Source organism: Orbicella franksi, chromosome 15 (assembly GCF_964199315.1).
Source record: "Orbicella franksi chromosome 15, jaOrbFran1.1, whole genome shotgun sequence".
NCBI classification, from domain to species: Eukaryota; Metazoa; Cnidaria; class Anthozoa; order Scleractinia; family Merulinidae; genus Orbicella; species Orbicella franksi.
Genome location: NC_138159.1, coordinates 6,641,528 through 6,656,739, shown reverse-complemented (window position 1 = coordinate 6,656,739; position 15,212 = coordinate 6,641,528). Strand labels below are relative to the sequence as shown.

Genomic DNA, 15,212 nt, shown 5'->3' with positions numbered 1-15,212 from the left:
ATTATTCCTTTTGCTTTCTTGACAGTTCCTGGACGATTTTTTAACGGACGGTACAAATTTCAAAACATTGAAACTGGAATATTTTTGGCGTCTTAGCAAAAAGGTGAGTGCAAAGTTTTCAATGTAATTTATTCCTTTCAACTTTGGATCCAGCGAACGCCTTAGTAATAAATTACACCGGGAAAGCTATCTGTTTGACTCTTGTCGGGAATCGCACTTAAGAAACTACTATTTGCTGTGAAAACTGAGAATCTGAGTATTATTTCAAGACGAAACAAAAATTTGTCTAACCATTAAGGTGATTTTATTGGGCTGCACGTAAAGAAATAACAAAACTCATTCTTGAGAACTTGTTTTCTTTCGAGCGATCAAGTATGGAAATGAGATCACTAAAATTTCTCCAAAGATTAAAACAGTAGATGCATGGAAAAGCTTGCACCATCATTTGAGTAACTGCATAAGAAGTGTTTTTTAGTCGAACGAAACATGAGCTGACGCCCACATTGGTTCCCTAAAAGTGACTGAGTATAATCCAAAATTTTCGAAAAGCATCGCCACCCGTGGGAGCTTATTCCCCATGGTCCCGCCCCAGTACCCCAGGGCAGTTAGGGCTTAGCTTCAAATTCCCAGGACCTTGACTTACAAAGTCACTTTTGCTCGACGTTGTTTGCGTCTCCCTGCTCTGAAACATAGTGGGCACGCTGGGGTAATAGCTGACTCGTTGAGCACAGGATCGAAAGCTCTGGGTTCGAGTGCTTGCATAGCCAATGGCTATCCGAGGGTCGTCGTTTTGAGTCCTTGCACAAGAAAGTTGACCCGCTCTCTCCTTCCAAGAGCACAAATAAAACCAACAAACTCTAAGGGCAAGCTGACCAAATGCTGTGGGAGGGAAGGGGAGGGGAGAGGAAAGTAACTTGTGATGGACTTAACCTCCCATACAGGGCTGAAGCAATAATTGTTTCATGTTACTTATGGTCGAGACCTGGGTAAGGTGTTGGTGTGGGTGCGTGATTGCGGGTCTGACGCAGAATTTCAATCTTACCAGAAGTACGAGTTTTAGTGTGAAAATGCAGACATTTTCGAGTATTTTCTTGTCCATTGCCTAAGTCGATCATTACATTGTGTCCTCTTTGGAAATTGGAACAAAGCGTTGATTCATTTTTGCTTTCCTTAAAAGTAGTGTAGCACGCTCTTAGGGGCAGTAGCCAATCAGCGTGCAGGAAAAAATGACGTGGCAAGCTCTCGTGCAATGAGATTGCAGCATTTGCCTTTTTCGTGTACAAGTCAGCGGTCGTTAGTCATAAAAGTATGACGTCACACCTCCGGTGTTGTCCAAATAAGGGAATGACCGGAAGTGGTGGTGCGCGTTAAAGATGGCGTGGATGTGCGCGCGCCAAGGTCAGGTTGATTTGGGGGTGCGCTCGCCCGTTAAAAATGGTGTGGTTGGGGTTCTGCGCGTGCGCGTTAAGGTCTCAATTGACACAATCAAATGTGAATAAATTTTTATTATAAAGTAACAAATGTGAAATAATGTTTTTTTACATTTGAGAAACTTCGGATCAAATGTGAATAAAATTTTGTTTATTATAAAGTAACTAATGTGAAATAATGTTTTTTTTTACAGTTACTATTGATCAGTTCGCCGCGGAACTACAACAGCTCCATCAGGGCCTCCACGTTGGCCATGTCGGCATCGTCTAATTCGGTCGGTCGGTTCCACTGGTAACCGTAAGGGTAGGACTGGAAGGTCTGGCGATCGACGACGCGTTTATCAAAGACCAGTCCGTACTGTTTGGTGCGGGGTCCCACTCGGATCTGTTTGGTGGCGGGATCACGAGTGAAGAAGTAGGGGTTGACGACGGGAACTTTCCTTCGTTGGTCGAGCGGATTGGTCAACTCTTCCAGTAGGTTTTCTCTCATGACATCATAGTTGAGTTGTTGGGAACCGCGTACATTGAGAGTGAACCCTCGCACTTTGCAGCAGACTTTGCCGAGTTTGGTCTTGTAGCCGTAATTTTTGGGTCCGGCCGAAGTGAAGTCGACGATGTAATCGTCAGCGTGTAGCTCGTTGGTCATGTCGCCCAAGTAGTCGCCTAGGGGAATGTCGGCTTGACCAGGTTTGTGGGAGTAGATGACGGAATCGGTGTCGAAGTACAGTACTTGTTGCTTCAGTTTGTCGAGATAGGAATAGAGCTTGAGACGGGCCCAGCAGGTGGTGAAGGCGGCCACGAAGATGTTGACGCGTTCGTTATCGATTTGGTTGTCGCGGAGGTCTAGGTAATCTATTTCGAGGACGTCGTCGGAGCAGACCCGGATGGCTCGGATGTCGTGAAAACTGTTGGATACCAAACCGAAGAGTTGAGCTGGCGATGTGACGGTTTCGGTGTGTTTCTTGTGGAGGTTTTCTCCGAACTTGCCCCAGAAGGAGTTGAGCATGAGTTTGGCCGTGGCTTTCCGGCCGGGATTTTTCTGGATCATGGCGGTGTCGAGGGAGATGTCTTCTCTTTCTTTGTATTGGCGCACGTAGCGTAATTTGTCGTCGGGGGTGAGGCACCAGCCGGGATACCCGGCGGATTCTTGTTTGATTTTCAGCCAGGTGTTGACGTAGTCGGCAAAGAGGCCCTTGCGTCTTTGCTTTGGAGGAAAATGCCACACCTCGTGAATGTGCAGGACGATGTACCCCTGTCGAACGGCTTCTTGAATTTCGGGCGTGCACCAAGTTCCGCGCCAGGCGCGCTGAGTCTCCGTGTGCGAGCACCGCCACGATTTGTCCCGCTGAGGAAGCGGCATTTGTTCTTCGACGCAGGAGCGGCACAGAGGAAAGGTGAGTTTACCGGCCTGGCGATGCGGTAGCACGGAATGGTAAAGGTGTGGAGGTGGAAGGATGTTTATGTAGGCCATGCCGAAGTAGTGGTGGATGTCTTGGTCGGTGGGGTTGGTGAGGATCTCGGGATGTCCTACGGGGTATTCGCAAGTCTTGTTGACCCACGGGTACAGGGAAGTCACGTCCACGTATGTGATTTGTTCGCCCTGGCTCTGGTCGACGGTATGATGAAGACGCACGGCATTGGTTCTGCCACCGAAGAAGGCATTGCGCGGTTCTAGGGGGTCCACTTTCTGTTAGGTGGCCAAGAATCGTTGGAAGGCCTCGTTTGTCTTGACCTCCCGATCCCAATCGCACTCCCACATGATCTTGAGATGGTAGCCGTGCTGCTTGAGAAGGGCATGTTTCTTGAGCGTGTGCTCGTACATTTCTTGCAGCGTGCGATCGGGATTGAGATTGCTCTATCGGTCCCGATCACGGGGATGACAACGAGGGCATCCGTGCCACAGACAGCCGTGGAACTCGTACACGGTTTGGCCGGTAGGATCGTAACCGTCCACCAGGACGTTTGCCACTCGTTGCTCGCCGCCATTGCTGGCATGACGGATGTGGTCTGCACGAGGCTCGTGGTTGGGAATGTCACGACGGCGAAGAAGGTGTTCCTGCCATGCTAGCCACTTGAAGGCCTTGGCGGACTGGTTGGATCGAGCCCCCTGCCAACCGCGAGGAGGTTCGGAGGCGATGGTGTTGGGAGTGAGTAGTTTCTTGCGCCAGAACCGGTGGCACGAAGAAGCCACCGTGTAGCATTTTTCCATGGGGTCAAAGGCGGCCTTTTGCTTGAATTGCTGTCGGAATTTCTGGCAGCCCGCTTTGAGGAGCTTGAGGTCGCTGATGCAGTAAGCCTCCATGTCCCTTTTGAGATGGAAGGTGTAGTTATTGTGGACCTTGTCGGCATACCAGCGCTCGAATTCGGATTTTTTCTTGGCGGACATACCGTCTGGATCGTAGGTGGAGGCTGGGGGCATGGGTCCCCGGTACTCTTGGTTTTCTAGGGTGTTGAGGAGATGAGGGAAGAAACCCTTGGTCAATTCTTGGATGCCGAAGGTGGCGGGAAAGTTGGCCAGCGGCATGGGAAGAAAGCAGAGCGAGTCCTTGAGGGTGAGACGATCCGTCTTGAAGGCGAGGATGTTAGTACCGAGGGTGATCTGGTCGGTGACTTCTCGGTGATGATGGTAACAGTAGTCAAGGAGAAACATGCCGTCGTAGCCCTTGAGGTTAAGGAAGATGACGATGACGTCGCGATCGTCGCCGTCTTGGTCCATGGCTATTTCTTCTAGCCAGTAGAGGAATTGGGTGGTGCAGTCGGGTCCGTAAAAGGACACTTCTTGGTCCTCTTCGTCCGTCTCGGCGCAGAGGGGGATGGGCGATTTCACTCCCTCCTGGTCCACGGTGGCTTCGTAATCGGCGTAGACCTGGAGAGGAGGATCTTTGTCTACCCGGACACGACGATCGGGATCGCCCGCCGAGGGTTCTTTGAAGGGACGGCCGTTGACCTCGTCGCGATGGACCCTATTGGTTTTGGGTTGGTCTTCCTCTTTGGGGATGCGTTGGATGAAGCATTGGTGACTGGACAACATGACCTGTTTGCCGCAGATGTGGCACTCGCCCCGTCCGCACACGTGTTCTGGGACAGGACGACGATTGCCACCGCGACGCACTTTATCGTCTAGTTGGTAGACGTGACAACATTCTGGGCACTCTTTGTGGGTGTTGCAGACGGATTTGATGTTCGGGCCCCGTCGTAGCAGGTAGGAGATGTAGCATTGGTCTCCGAAGAAGGCACGATGGCAGATGATGCGGCATGGTTTAGAAGGACGCGGAAACTTGTCGGTCTTTCTGGCTTCGATGTAATCGGGGCACTCCTGTCTTTTGCAGGCGGGGCACCATTTGCCAATGCAGGGATGATTTTTAATGTCGTCGTGGTCGTACCCGCGGTTGCATTCGTGGCAAAAGTACGATTTGCTGAGGAACCCGCCGAAGGAATTACAGCCGTCGTAGTGGCCGTCCTCCTAGATGAGAAGAATGCGCTTGTCCGAGTCTACGGGTCCCGCGTAAATGATCATGTGCGGCGGGTCGATGGACATCACCTTGATCTGGTACCCGGGTAGCGCCGCCTGGAACATGTCAAGTTCTTTTAGGCCGCAAGGTCCTACGGGGACGTTAGCCAAGCGATGGAGTTCTTTGGCCAATCGCTCTTGGACGGGGCATCCCTGTTTGAGATTGTGATAATCTTGATCTCGAGGATTGCCATTGGCGTCGGCCAAGGCTTTCATGGTGACGATGGCGCGCGCGCAGCAGAGTTGGTCCTTGTTTTTGATGGTCACGCGCGACCGTTTGACGATGCCCCGGACGGCGGCTTTGCTGGGTCTGTATCGCTTGCCGTGACCACTACCGGGACCGGGAGTCTGGATGAAGGTGGTCTCCATGGTGAAGGTGTCGTCCGGAGTGAATTCTTGGTTGGAGTTGAGTTTGGCCGCGAGAGACTGGAGATAAGTGTCTAGTCTTTGGCTGCCTTCTTGGAATTCGCGCACGCTGAAGGACGCGGATTGGAAGGCGTGCGTGAAGGCGCTGGACTACATGGTGAAATGGACGGTGGAGTGGGGAGTCAGGGTGGGATCCTGGTCGATTTGTCGCTGGATGGCTCGTTGCAGGGCGCGGGTCAGTTCTTGGCCTAGGTTGTCCCTGGGAGTCACGTCTCGGTGTTGTTTGAGCGTGGCTTCGTATCGACGTTTGTTCACCACATGTCTCCAGTTGCGTGGGGCGCCTACGGGTCGCAGTTCAAAGTCTAGGAGATGGGTGGCGTCGCCGCCGCCATATTGCGTGTCATCATCGTCCGAGAAGGCTTGGTCGTGTGATCTTTTGCTGTTTTGGTTTAAGATCTGATCGATGGTCGGATCGAAGATCCAGTCATCGTCGTCATCGAAGATCCATTCGTCGTTGTCGTCGTCGCGGGGCGTGGGCACTGGGGAGAGTGACCGACTTCGTCTTGGAGTCTGCGAAGACATGAGGACATACTTATTGAGGACGCGTACAACGCTTTTTTAGTGAGGTCAAACACAAATGTTTTTTTGGCTAATAACACATCCAATCATACAAGCATATCCTTCTCTCATCATATACATTCTCCATGGCGTGAACTAAATTGAACCCTAACCATACTTTCTTTTTCTCGTTACGACAGTTTACATAACAACCGTGAATGGTAGTGTGATGGGGGATAAATGGACCGTAAAACGCTATACATTGGGGGCTATTACATTTAAACCATTTTACTTCTACGTGACCGTGTCCCCATTCTCTTTTCAGATTAGCGTAATATAAAAGTTCTCCGTGAAGACGGCGTAACAGTTATCGTTTCTGCGGACGAGTATGTGTTGCCAGGTAGCCAATGAAAGCACGTAATCTTGTATTTCTTTGGGTAGTCTATCCCAGTGATTCTGTAAGAGATTTATTATATCTGTATAAGTTGTATTTAACACTGCGTAAACCGATGGGGTAGATGAACGTCTTTTCTATGGGCGCGCGCTCCATAGCAGCTTCGTAAGTGTCGGATGAATACGTTTTTCGAGGTTTATCGTCAATGTCAATGTAACATCCGTATATTTTCAAATATTCAAATTTGTCCTTCTTTCCTCGACAGCAGGGGAAACCACATCGACATACAACATTCTTAATGTGTCCTATGCCCCATTCTTCCTTCAGTTTTGCAAAGTCTAGGATTTCTTTGTGAAGACTGCGCAACAGTTCATTATTTCGGCGGTCGAGTATGTGTTGCCAGGTAGCCAATGAAAGCACGTAATCCTGTATTTCGGGTGGTAACCCATCCCAGTGACTCTGTAAGAACCAAACATACATCAGCAGAGAACAAGAACGATTTTTTCTCGTCTACATTATTCAAGGCATCTTTAACGCTGTACCCTAAATACAGTTTCTTTAGTTCGTTATGGAGACTGACATAATGACCGTAGATAACCATGTGATTGGGCATAAATCGCCCGTACAACAATTTACAAACGGTTAGATAACATTTTCGCTTTTTTATTTCTACGTGACCATATCCCCAGGCTGTCTTTAATCTTGCATAATCCACAATTTCTTCATGAAGCCTGCCCAATAGTTCCTTCCTTCTCCGATCAATAATGTGTTGCGACACGGCTAGTGAAAGTACGTAACACTGTATTTCTTGGGGTAACCAATCCCAGTGACTCTTTTCAGTCTAGAAAAAGTAAAGTGGACTTAGCGTTGTCTATTCTGTAATAGGCATGATTGTACCCGTACCCTAAAAATATTTCTCTCTTAATGTTCTCACGGTCTATGCAGAATACCGACACGATTAAATGTCTGTTTTCTATTCCGGGGACTGTTCCTTTGTGGCAATACTTTAGTAAACATTTTTCTAGCTTGACTTTGATGGGTCCTAGTCCCCAGGCTGCTTGGACCTTTCCGAAGGTCTCGATCTCACTGAAAAGTCCTCGCCAAGATTCACTTTCACGTCTGTCGATGAAACAATGAGACTCTTGGAGATAAATAATGTAGGCCTGGATTTCGGGTGGCAACCAATCCCAGTAACTCTATCAAATGAATTGCATTCACAGAAATAAATTGAAGTATCTAACTCGCGAAACTTGGGTGGTTTCGGTCTGAACAACCATTCATATTTTCTCATTTCTGCATTGACTATTTCACGCTCCCTTTTCTCCTCGAAGGCGAGTTGCGACTCAGCGAGTGAGATAATGTAGGCTTGGATTTCGGGTGGCAACCAATCCCAGTAACTCTATGAAAAGAAGGTGATGAACAAGGCGTGACAAGGGTGTCGTACGAATCTGTAACCACAAAACACGATGAAACAAAAATCTCAAGTCCAAACGAATGTCAATTTCTAGTGGAGGTGTGACCAGACTCAGTCCAAAATGGCCACGAGCGCACTTAGCATGCACAACGAGTGACAGAGTGGGCAGTACAACTTCTCAGCGATCACACCCTTGTTCAATTGATCATCGAGTGCCTGGGTGAAGCAATCCTAATGAAGAAAGTAACGGCAACACTTGGTTCGAGCGGGAATCTCAGTACTAAGGATGACTTTTACGCATAGGGTGCACGTTAAACTGTCCATTTTTTTTTTTAGATACTCACTGCTTCGTATAGGTCCATATGGCGATTCATCTCAGCGTCGGTCAGCTCAGCCATGATCAGCGCTCGTGGCAAGTGAACGATTTTTGTAGGGCGCTCCTTTTATTATACGTGGGCGTCAGCGGCTCGCGTGGCCGATTTGGGGGTAGATCTCGCGCGCGCGCCACGGTCAGGTTGATTTGGGGGTGACGTGGGCGTCAGCGACGCGCGTGCACTAAAAAAAAAAGGGATGATGTGGCCGATTTGTGGGATATGGGCGTCAGCGGCTCGCGTAAACATGTGGTTAGGGACTCCATATAGTTTTACGATCGCGCGCGCGCTGGGGACGACAGAAAAACGTCAGTGTTTTTCGATATTTTATGACGTCAACATGAGCATAACTGAGAGTGGTTTTTTCTCGCGTTTCCTTCGGTCAGACTCCGTAAAAACTTGACAGATTGGTAGTAAATATTTTACAAACCCTTTTTTTGCGTATTTAAAATTCGTATCCCACCATATTCAGTGTTACGTAAAACTGTCACTGAAGAAAATCACAAATAAAGCCATAAAAAACACTTGTGTGCGCAACGTCATTACAAGAATGATTTTACATGATTCACCCGTCGTAACGCATTTTCCAGTTTGTCCATCCCTAACAACACATGACGCTTTCCTCCTTCGTAGTCTTGATAATATCCACTAATAGGCCCTTTGCAGCTAGGGTCACGTGACGAAATTTTTCCTAAAAAATTTTGGATTATGGGCTATAACTAAGAGAATGCCAGAAATGGAAAGAGCGCATCGAAAATACCAAAATGGCCAAGTTTGAGGCCCCTGGCATTAAAGAGTAAGTTTATACGACAGCTTGAATTTTCGGAAAATTTAGAGGATTCGTATGGAAAATGTTGCTGGAGAGCAAGGTCTTGCTCTCCAGCAACATTTTCCCATACAAATCTTCTTATTCTTTCAAAAATTCAGACCATCATAAAATCTCATTCTCTGATGATGGGGGCCTCAAACTTGGCCATTTTGATATTTTCGACATGCTTTTTCCATTTCTGGCATTCGTTAAGTTATAGCCCATAATTTTATGAAATTAGGTCACGTGATGGCTTAGCTGCAAAGGGCCTATACGCAGCCTGTTCTTATCATTGCGCTTCAGTCAGACCGCCTAGGCCCAGGCCTCTTTTACTTTCGAATAGAGGCTCATTTCTTGGTTTATTTTATTTAGGACTTCTTTTCGTTGCCGCTCAACGGCAAGTCGACTTTCCGCAAACTTTATAATGTAGTCTTGAATTTCTGGCGGTAGCCAGTCCCAGTAACTCATCTGTTTTTATACCAATAGGAAAAAAGAATGGATATAAAAATTGGTGTGAGGGGAGGGAGGGTGACACAACGACTAGGGGAGGGACAAGAAAATGCTGGTGACGAGCTGACGCCAGCCTAGAAGAGCTCGTGGTTTAGCATAACGTGCAGTGAATTCGAGTGGACGGGCGGGTTTTTTTTGAGCGGTGCGAAAACATTTATGGTTAAACCACTCTTAGCGAAATGGCTGGGGCTGAAATTACTGGAAGAAAAACCCTGAGTTGACTGTGCAGGTGAGTTTTTTCGGCATGTTATTTTTTTTCTCCAACGAAGAGAGACCCGAGTGCTCGGTGTTCAATGGAAGTGAAAAGCTTCGCGCTTGCTCGAACAAACTACCCAGTAGGTTTTTTTTTCTTAATATACTTGCAGTTAACAAGAATGGAAGCTGGTCCGTCACGTTGTTCTAAATATTGTATGGAGTGAAACTAAGCCGGTCTCGACGAACTAGGTGAGTTGTTAGTGTTTTTTTTTCCCTGGGTTGTCTGCCATTGTGACAGTGCGCGCGCTTGAGAGAAAAAGTCCGGTTGTAGTTTTGACAGAAATTTATTGCTTTAAAACAGATTTTAGAACCTAAATGTAAAGGTTACTAAATCCCCTTCCATGGTTACATGGGGTAGTAAATCCACGAAATTGAGTCCGAACCAATGCAGGCCGAGTTGTACAATTTCTTGAAATTCGGTATTGCTTCTTGAGACGGCCGCTGAATTCCCGCTCGCCCACGCTTCGACTCGTTGGCGTTTACTTCGTTCTAAATCCTAGGGTGAAAAAAAAAACCCCGGTAAAAATTCTGTTATTTAAAAAAAATGGTTAACTTCAATCAAGAATTCCACCGGCCTTACTTGGATCAACTCGGCTTTCATGCCCGGAACGCGTTTAAATCGGCCCACCAGTAGACTTTGAATGTGAGTTGGTGTGAGTGTTTGTTTACAGCAAGGACACTCGATGGAATTTCCCAGCCAAATCCATTCTTCCAAGCAAATGGTGTCTATGTCAGCTCGGCAGCAGGGTAATCGCTCCCCTTCCCTTTGCAAACATACTGGACAGAGTCCTGACTGAAAAAACCCGAAAGAAAAAAAACGTTTGGTGAATTGACTGGTTTATTTGCCTTTACAGCTGGTCAGCGTAGCCGGTGGCGAAGATGTCGAAAAAACTGTAAGTAGCTCACTCATTTTTTTTATATAAATATTGTTTTACTGGACCAGTCGTGGGAATTTTTGGGGCTTGCTCGTTTAATCCTTCATGGCGTATATTTATTTGGCTTTCGAACTCTTTCATTTGTTCGCGCAGAACCCTCAGAGAACGATTCGTTTCAAAATAATTTTTGTCTTTTATCGACTTATTCTAGAACTCGTAAACTGATTAAAAAAAAAAATTGTTTTTGGTGGATTCCGGTGACCTGAAAGAGCGGGGGGAAAAATCAGGCGGTACGCAGCTCTTACAAGGTTCGCTCTGATTGGTCGACGTAGTTTTAGGATGAAAAAATAATCAACAAGAAGTGGATTAATTAAAAATATATTAAGAAATGAATACCAAGAAATAAATATAGAAGGAAACGTAAAAAATTGCGATGGGAAAGGATATTAAGAAGGTAGATCGAATGAATAGGTTGATTTAAGTTAGCTTAGCCTTGAAGTTCTTTGTTTCTTTCTTGAAATAAAAAACGCTTCATGCAAAGGTATAAAGTAAGGATCAAGATTTGCCCAGCTGCCCTTGTTGCCCATGTTGCCCTTGTTGCCCATGTTGCCCTTGTTGCCCTGTTCCCTTGTTGCCCTTGTTGCCCTTGTTGCCCATGTTGCCCTTGTTGCCCTGTTGCCCTTGTTGCCCATGTTGCCCTTGTTGCCCATGTTGCCCTTGTTGCGCTTGTTGCCCATGTTGCCCTTGTTGCCCATGTGTCCCTTGTTGCCCTTGTTGCCCTTGTTGGCCTGTTCCCATGTTGCCCTTGTTGCCCTTGTTGCCCTTGTTGCCCTTGTTGCCCTTGTTGGCCTGTTCCCATGTTGCCCTTGTTGCCCTTGTTGCCCTTGTTGCCCTTGTTGCCCTTGTTGCCTTGTTGCCCTTGTTGCCCTTGTTGCCCCTGTTGCCCTGTTGCCCTTGTTGCCCATGTTGTCCTTGTTGCCCATGTTGCCCTTGCTGCCCATGTTGCCCTTGTTGCCCATGTTGCTCTTGTTGCCCTTGTTGCCCTTGTTGCCCATGTTGCCCTTGTTGCCCTTGTTGCCCATGTTGCCCTTGTTGCCCTGTTGCCCTTGTTGCCCTTGTTGCCCTGTTGCCCTTGTTGCCTTGTTGCCCTGTTGTCCTTGTTGCCCTTGTTGCCCTGGCAGCCGATTCAGTGGTCTCTAGAGAGGTGTTTTGCAATGTCCATTCGTCTAGAGAATGTACGCCCAGCTTAGAAAGCTGTGTAAAGCCAACTTTAATTTACAACATAAATTGAAAATTGAGTTTTCTTTCGCTTAATCATTTCAGTTTGTTTAGCGTAAAATACATTCATTCTATTAACCCTTTGAATGCCAAACTTTCGCCAAAAAATACCGTTTCTAACCGTTTAGTCAGGTATTTTAGCTGCCATGACGCTAAATAAGCCTAAGTTTTGCTAAGAAAGCTTTTTTTTTTACTAAAAGGAGAAATTTTTCGAAGATTAGGTACAAAATTGAGCAAAATTTCCATTCCGGGCATGCGCATAAGCCAAAATTTGGACTTTTTTTTTTTTTTTGGCCATTAACCGTTCTCAATTTTGTTTGTTGCCCCTTTCCTTTCTGTTTTTCTTGGTTCTTTTACACTGGCTACCTTTTGCATTGTATGTTCTTTCTGGCTGCCGTGAAAAGTTGAATGTTAATTACGGGTGAAGCCTAGAAATGGACCTTGATCAATCATAGGCGTAGTGGACCATTTTACCACCGTTTTTGCACCAAAACTGACAACGTTGTTTTTCGATTTGTGACGTCGGAATGTCGTCGATATCTAAACCTGACCATTGTGCGGAAAGGCCTAGCCTAGTACTACTATCTGCTTATCAAGAATATCTGATGACATTTAAATTGATGGTGTCACAAGTGGTACAAAGAGCACGACCATTAATTACGCATATATGCGTAGTTTGTATTTAAAGGGTTAACGGCAAATGGAAATGGTTATTTGTTGTTATATACTGTCAAACATTGCTATAAGTTTGCTGAAGGTAAATTATTTAGTGTACTATTTCTACAGGTTTTCACTCAAAGATAACTCCTAAAACGTTAAAAATCCAACTTTTATGCTATTTCAGTCCACATTTTGCCTAACACTTTGCAGACATCTGTTCTGGGAGACTTGTGGCTAATGGATGAGAGAATTACTTCGACTACTTCGTGTTTATTTGTGAATTTAAGGTAGCTTAAGGTCATTCCACTGAAATAGAACCTGCACTGACATTTTCGTGAAACTTTGCCTATTGATTGTTTATATTATAGGAACATACATTTTGAAATAAAAGTGAGGGGTCTCCATGTTGGTTTAGGAGCAACAGCACCTTGTTTATACCCAATAAATCCTTATAATAGCATTATGATTGTAGTCACGATTGCTTGTTAAATTCACGTTTCCGACAATTGTTTTTTGTTCTACACTGAAAATTGGTCCATATTTGTTTTACACAGAGAAATTTATTACTCAATTCAAAACAACAGAAAAAAAATTATAGGTCACCATACTCGTTTGCGAGAAAATGACGATTTACCTCTATACCGAAGTCCAGCCGTAAAGAAAAAGCCGCCATTGTTTAATGCGCACGCGCTAATCACGCGTGAAATTATGCGCAGTGGGGATGCGCAATGTAATACTGGGGAATAACCTTTATAGGGGTTCGTACACTGTTAATTGTTTAATGGACATGGAATCACGTCAAGACAATCATGATAAATGTGTGCTTAGATGATGTTATTAGTCATCACTTTCTATCCCAGACAACCATCTTTCTTCGCCTTTTCGTCAAACTGCATACATGTATTAAATTTTGAATGGCCGCTCTCCGGCTTTCGGCATCAGGATGACCAAAAGGTGGCCGTGGCTGCTTAATAGGGGTGGCCGGTTATAAGGACTTTTTCGCAGTCGTTTACTAGCCTGCAAGCAGGCTAACCTTTGAGTCGCGCGTGAGCGGAGAAGAGCAAAGCGATCCGGCGGGAAGGACAAGTGTGTGCGGCCTAGCTGCGAGGGCGAAATCGAGCGGCGAAGCCGCACTTGGCTCCTCTTCACCAGACTCCTTCTCGCTGGATCGCTTTGCTCTTCGCCGCTCGCGCGCGACTCAAAGGTGAGCCTGCTCGCAGGCTAGTCGTTTACTAACAATAACTTCGGGACTTTGATAAATTACACTGGCCGCTTGATAAGGGGTGACCGCTTAATAGTTGACTGTGTTTACTGTATTTTTCAAATAGTGTTAAAGATTCTAATAACTAAAAAAAATAAATAAAAAGTAGCGATATTAAAGAATGACGTTTCGACGGCTCCATGCCATCATTCTCAAATTCAAATAAGATACGTTATGTGAGTTCATTATATAGTGAATGTACGTGTGAAGGTCTCAGTGCATATGATTAAGAGATAAAAATAATCGATGAATAAAAGTAAAAATACCAAGCGTGGTGCGCTTGAACTGTCAAATAAAAAGTTTTGCTTTAACGGAGTCAGATTGAGTGTTAAGTGTTGGTTTTTTGTTTTTGATGAAGAGCATTTCATAAATTAAACAATCCAGTTTCCGACGGCATTTCTTGAGGATTGTAAATTGGTCACGGAGATCTCTTTTTTTTGGTTCCTCAGATTGTGTAAGTCCGGCAGGTGTTTACCAATGACAGAATGCTTATGCTCATTAATGCGCTGAAATAGGTGTCGGCATGTATAGCCCACATAATCTGCGTCGCACAGATCACATTTGTATTCCTAAACAACGCATTGTTCGTTAATGAACAATGACAGTTATTTGACAGTTCAAGCGCACCATGCTTGGTATTTTTATTCTTATTCATCGATTATTTTTATCTCTTAATCATATGCACTGAGACCTTCACACGTACATTCACTATATAACGAACTCACATAACGTATCTTATTTGAATTTGAGAATGATGGCATGGAGCCATCGAAACGTCATTCTTTGATATCGCTGCTTTTTATTCTTAAGTGTTAAAGATACTGTGTTTTTTTGTCTTTCATGTTTGTCTTGATTTATGCCAGTTTTATATTATATTTATTTTGACTCGACTTCCATCAAGTACTTTGGTGGGCTTTTTGACGCACCTGGACAACCCTAGGCATTTAAATGTTTCTAAGCTTTGTGTTGTCTGGCTGCTAAAATTGGCTTTAAATTGCCTGCCATCATAGCGAAGCAAACGAAAATCTCTCTCTAACTGAGACACTCAGAATCTCTTGTGAATGGTTTCTTGAAATGGAGTAAAGCTCTCTTTTCAGAGATTATCTAATGCCCTTGGTTTACTTTTAAAAAGGGAGCATGCATGCTTTTGGAAAACTTTCATCTGGTATTGTCGGATCATTTGGATAAGCCAAAAAGAAACACAGGACAGTTTAAGAAACAAGTGGGTGGAAACACTGGAAAAGGTTAAAGGTAATTGGAATCAATCCAATTCTCAGAAAGGATGAAATTCTCAGGAAACTAAATGATACAATCCAAGATAGAATTGCTGGAAAAGGTTGGACTGCAATTTAATGAATTTAATTTGTAGAGCTAGTACTGGAATACGTTAACCGACAGCGACATGGAAAAGTACCTGACACTGTTTGTCAGTCAGTGAGGTGTTCAGGGCGCGATTACAACACCAAACAACAGCATGATTACAGTTGAACCTCCTCTAACGGCCCCCTCTCTAACAACATT

The 15,212-nt window shown here is 45.4% G+C and overlaps 3 protein-coding genes across 3 annotated transcripts; all 3 read right to left on the bottom strand.

Annotated features, from left to right (window-relative positions):
- Window positions 1-1,650: 1,650 nt before the first annotated feature.
- On the bottom strand, window positions 1,651-2,901 carry LOC145470614 (uncharacterized). Its single transcript, XM_081454418.1, has one exon. The coding sequence runs from the start codon at window positions 2,899-2,901 to the stop codon at window positions 1,651-1,653; it is 1,251 nt and encodes a 416-aa protein (XP_081310544.1).
- Window positions 2,902-4,893: 1,992 nt separating this feature from the next.
- Window positions 4,894-5,310, bottom strand: LOC145470060 (uncharacterized). Its single transcript, XM_081453890.1, has one exon. It carries the CDS (start codon window positions 5,308-5,310, stop codon window positions 4,894-4,896), a length of 417 nt encoding a protein of 138 aa, XP_081310016.1.
- Window positions 5,311-5,457: 147 nt separating this feature from the next.
- LOC145470059 (uncharacterized) lies at window positions 5,458-5,889 on the bottom strand. The gene has a single exon (XM_081453889.1). It carries the CDS (start codon window positions 5,887-5,889, stop codon window positions 5,458-5,460), a length of 432 nt encoding a protein of 143 aa, XP_081310015.1.
- Between the last annotated feature and the right edge of the window lie 9,323 nt (window positions 5,890-15,212).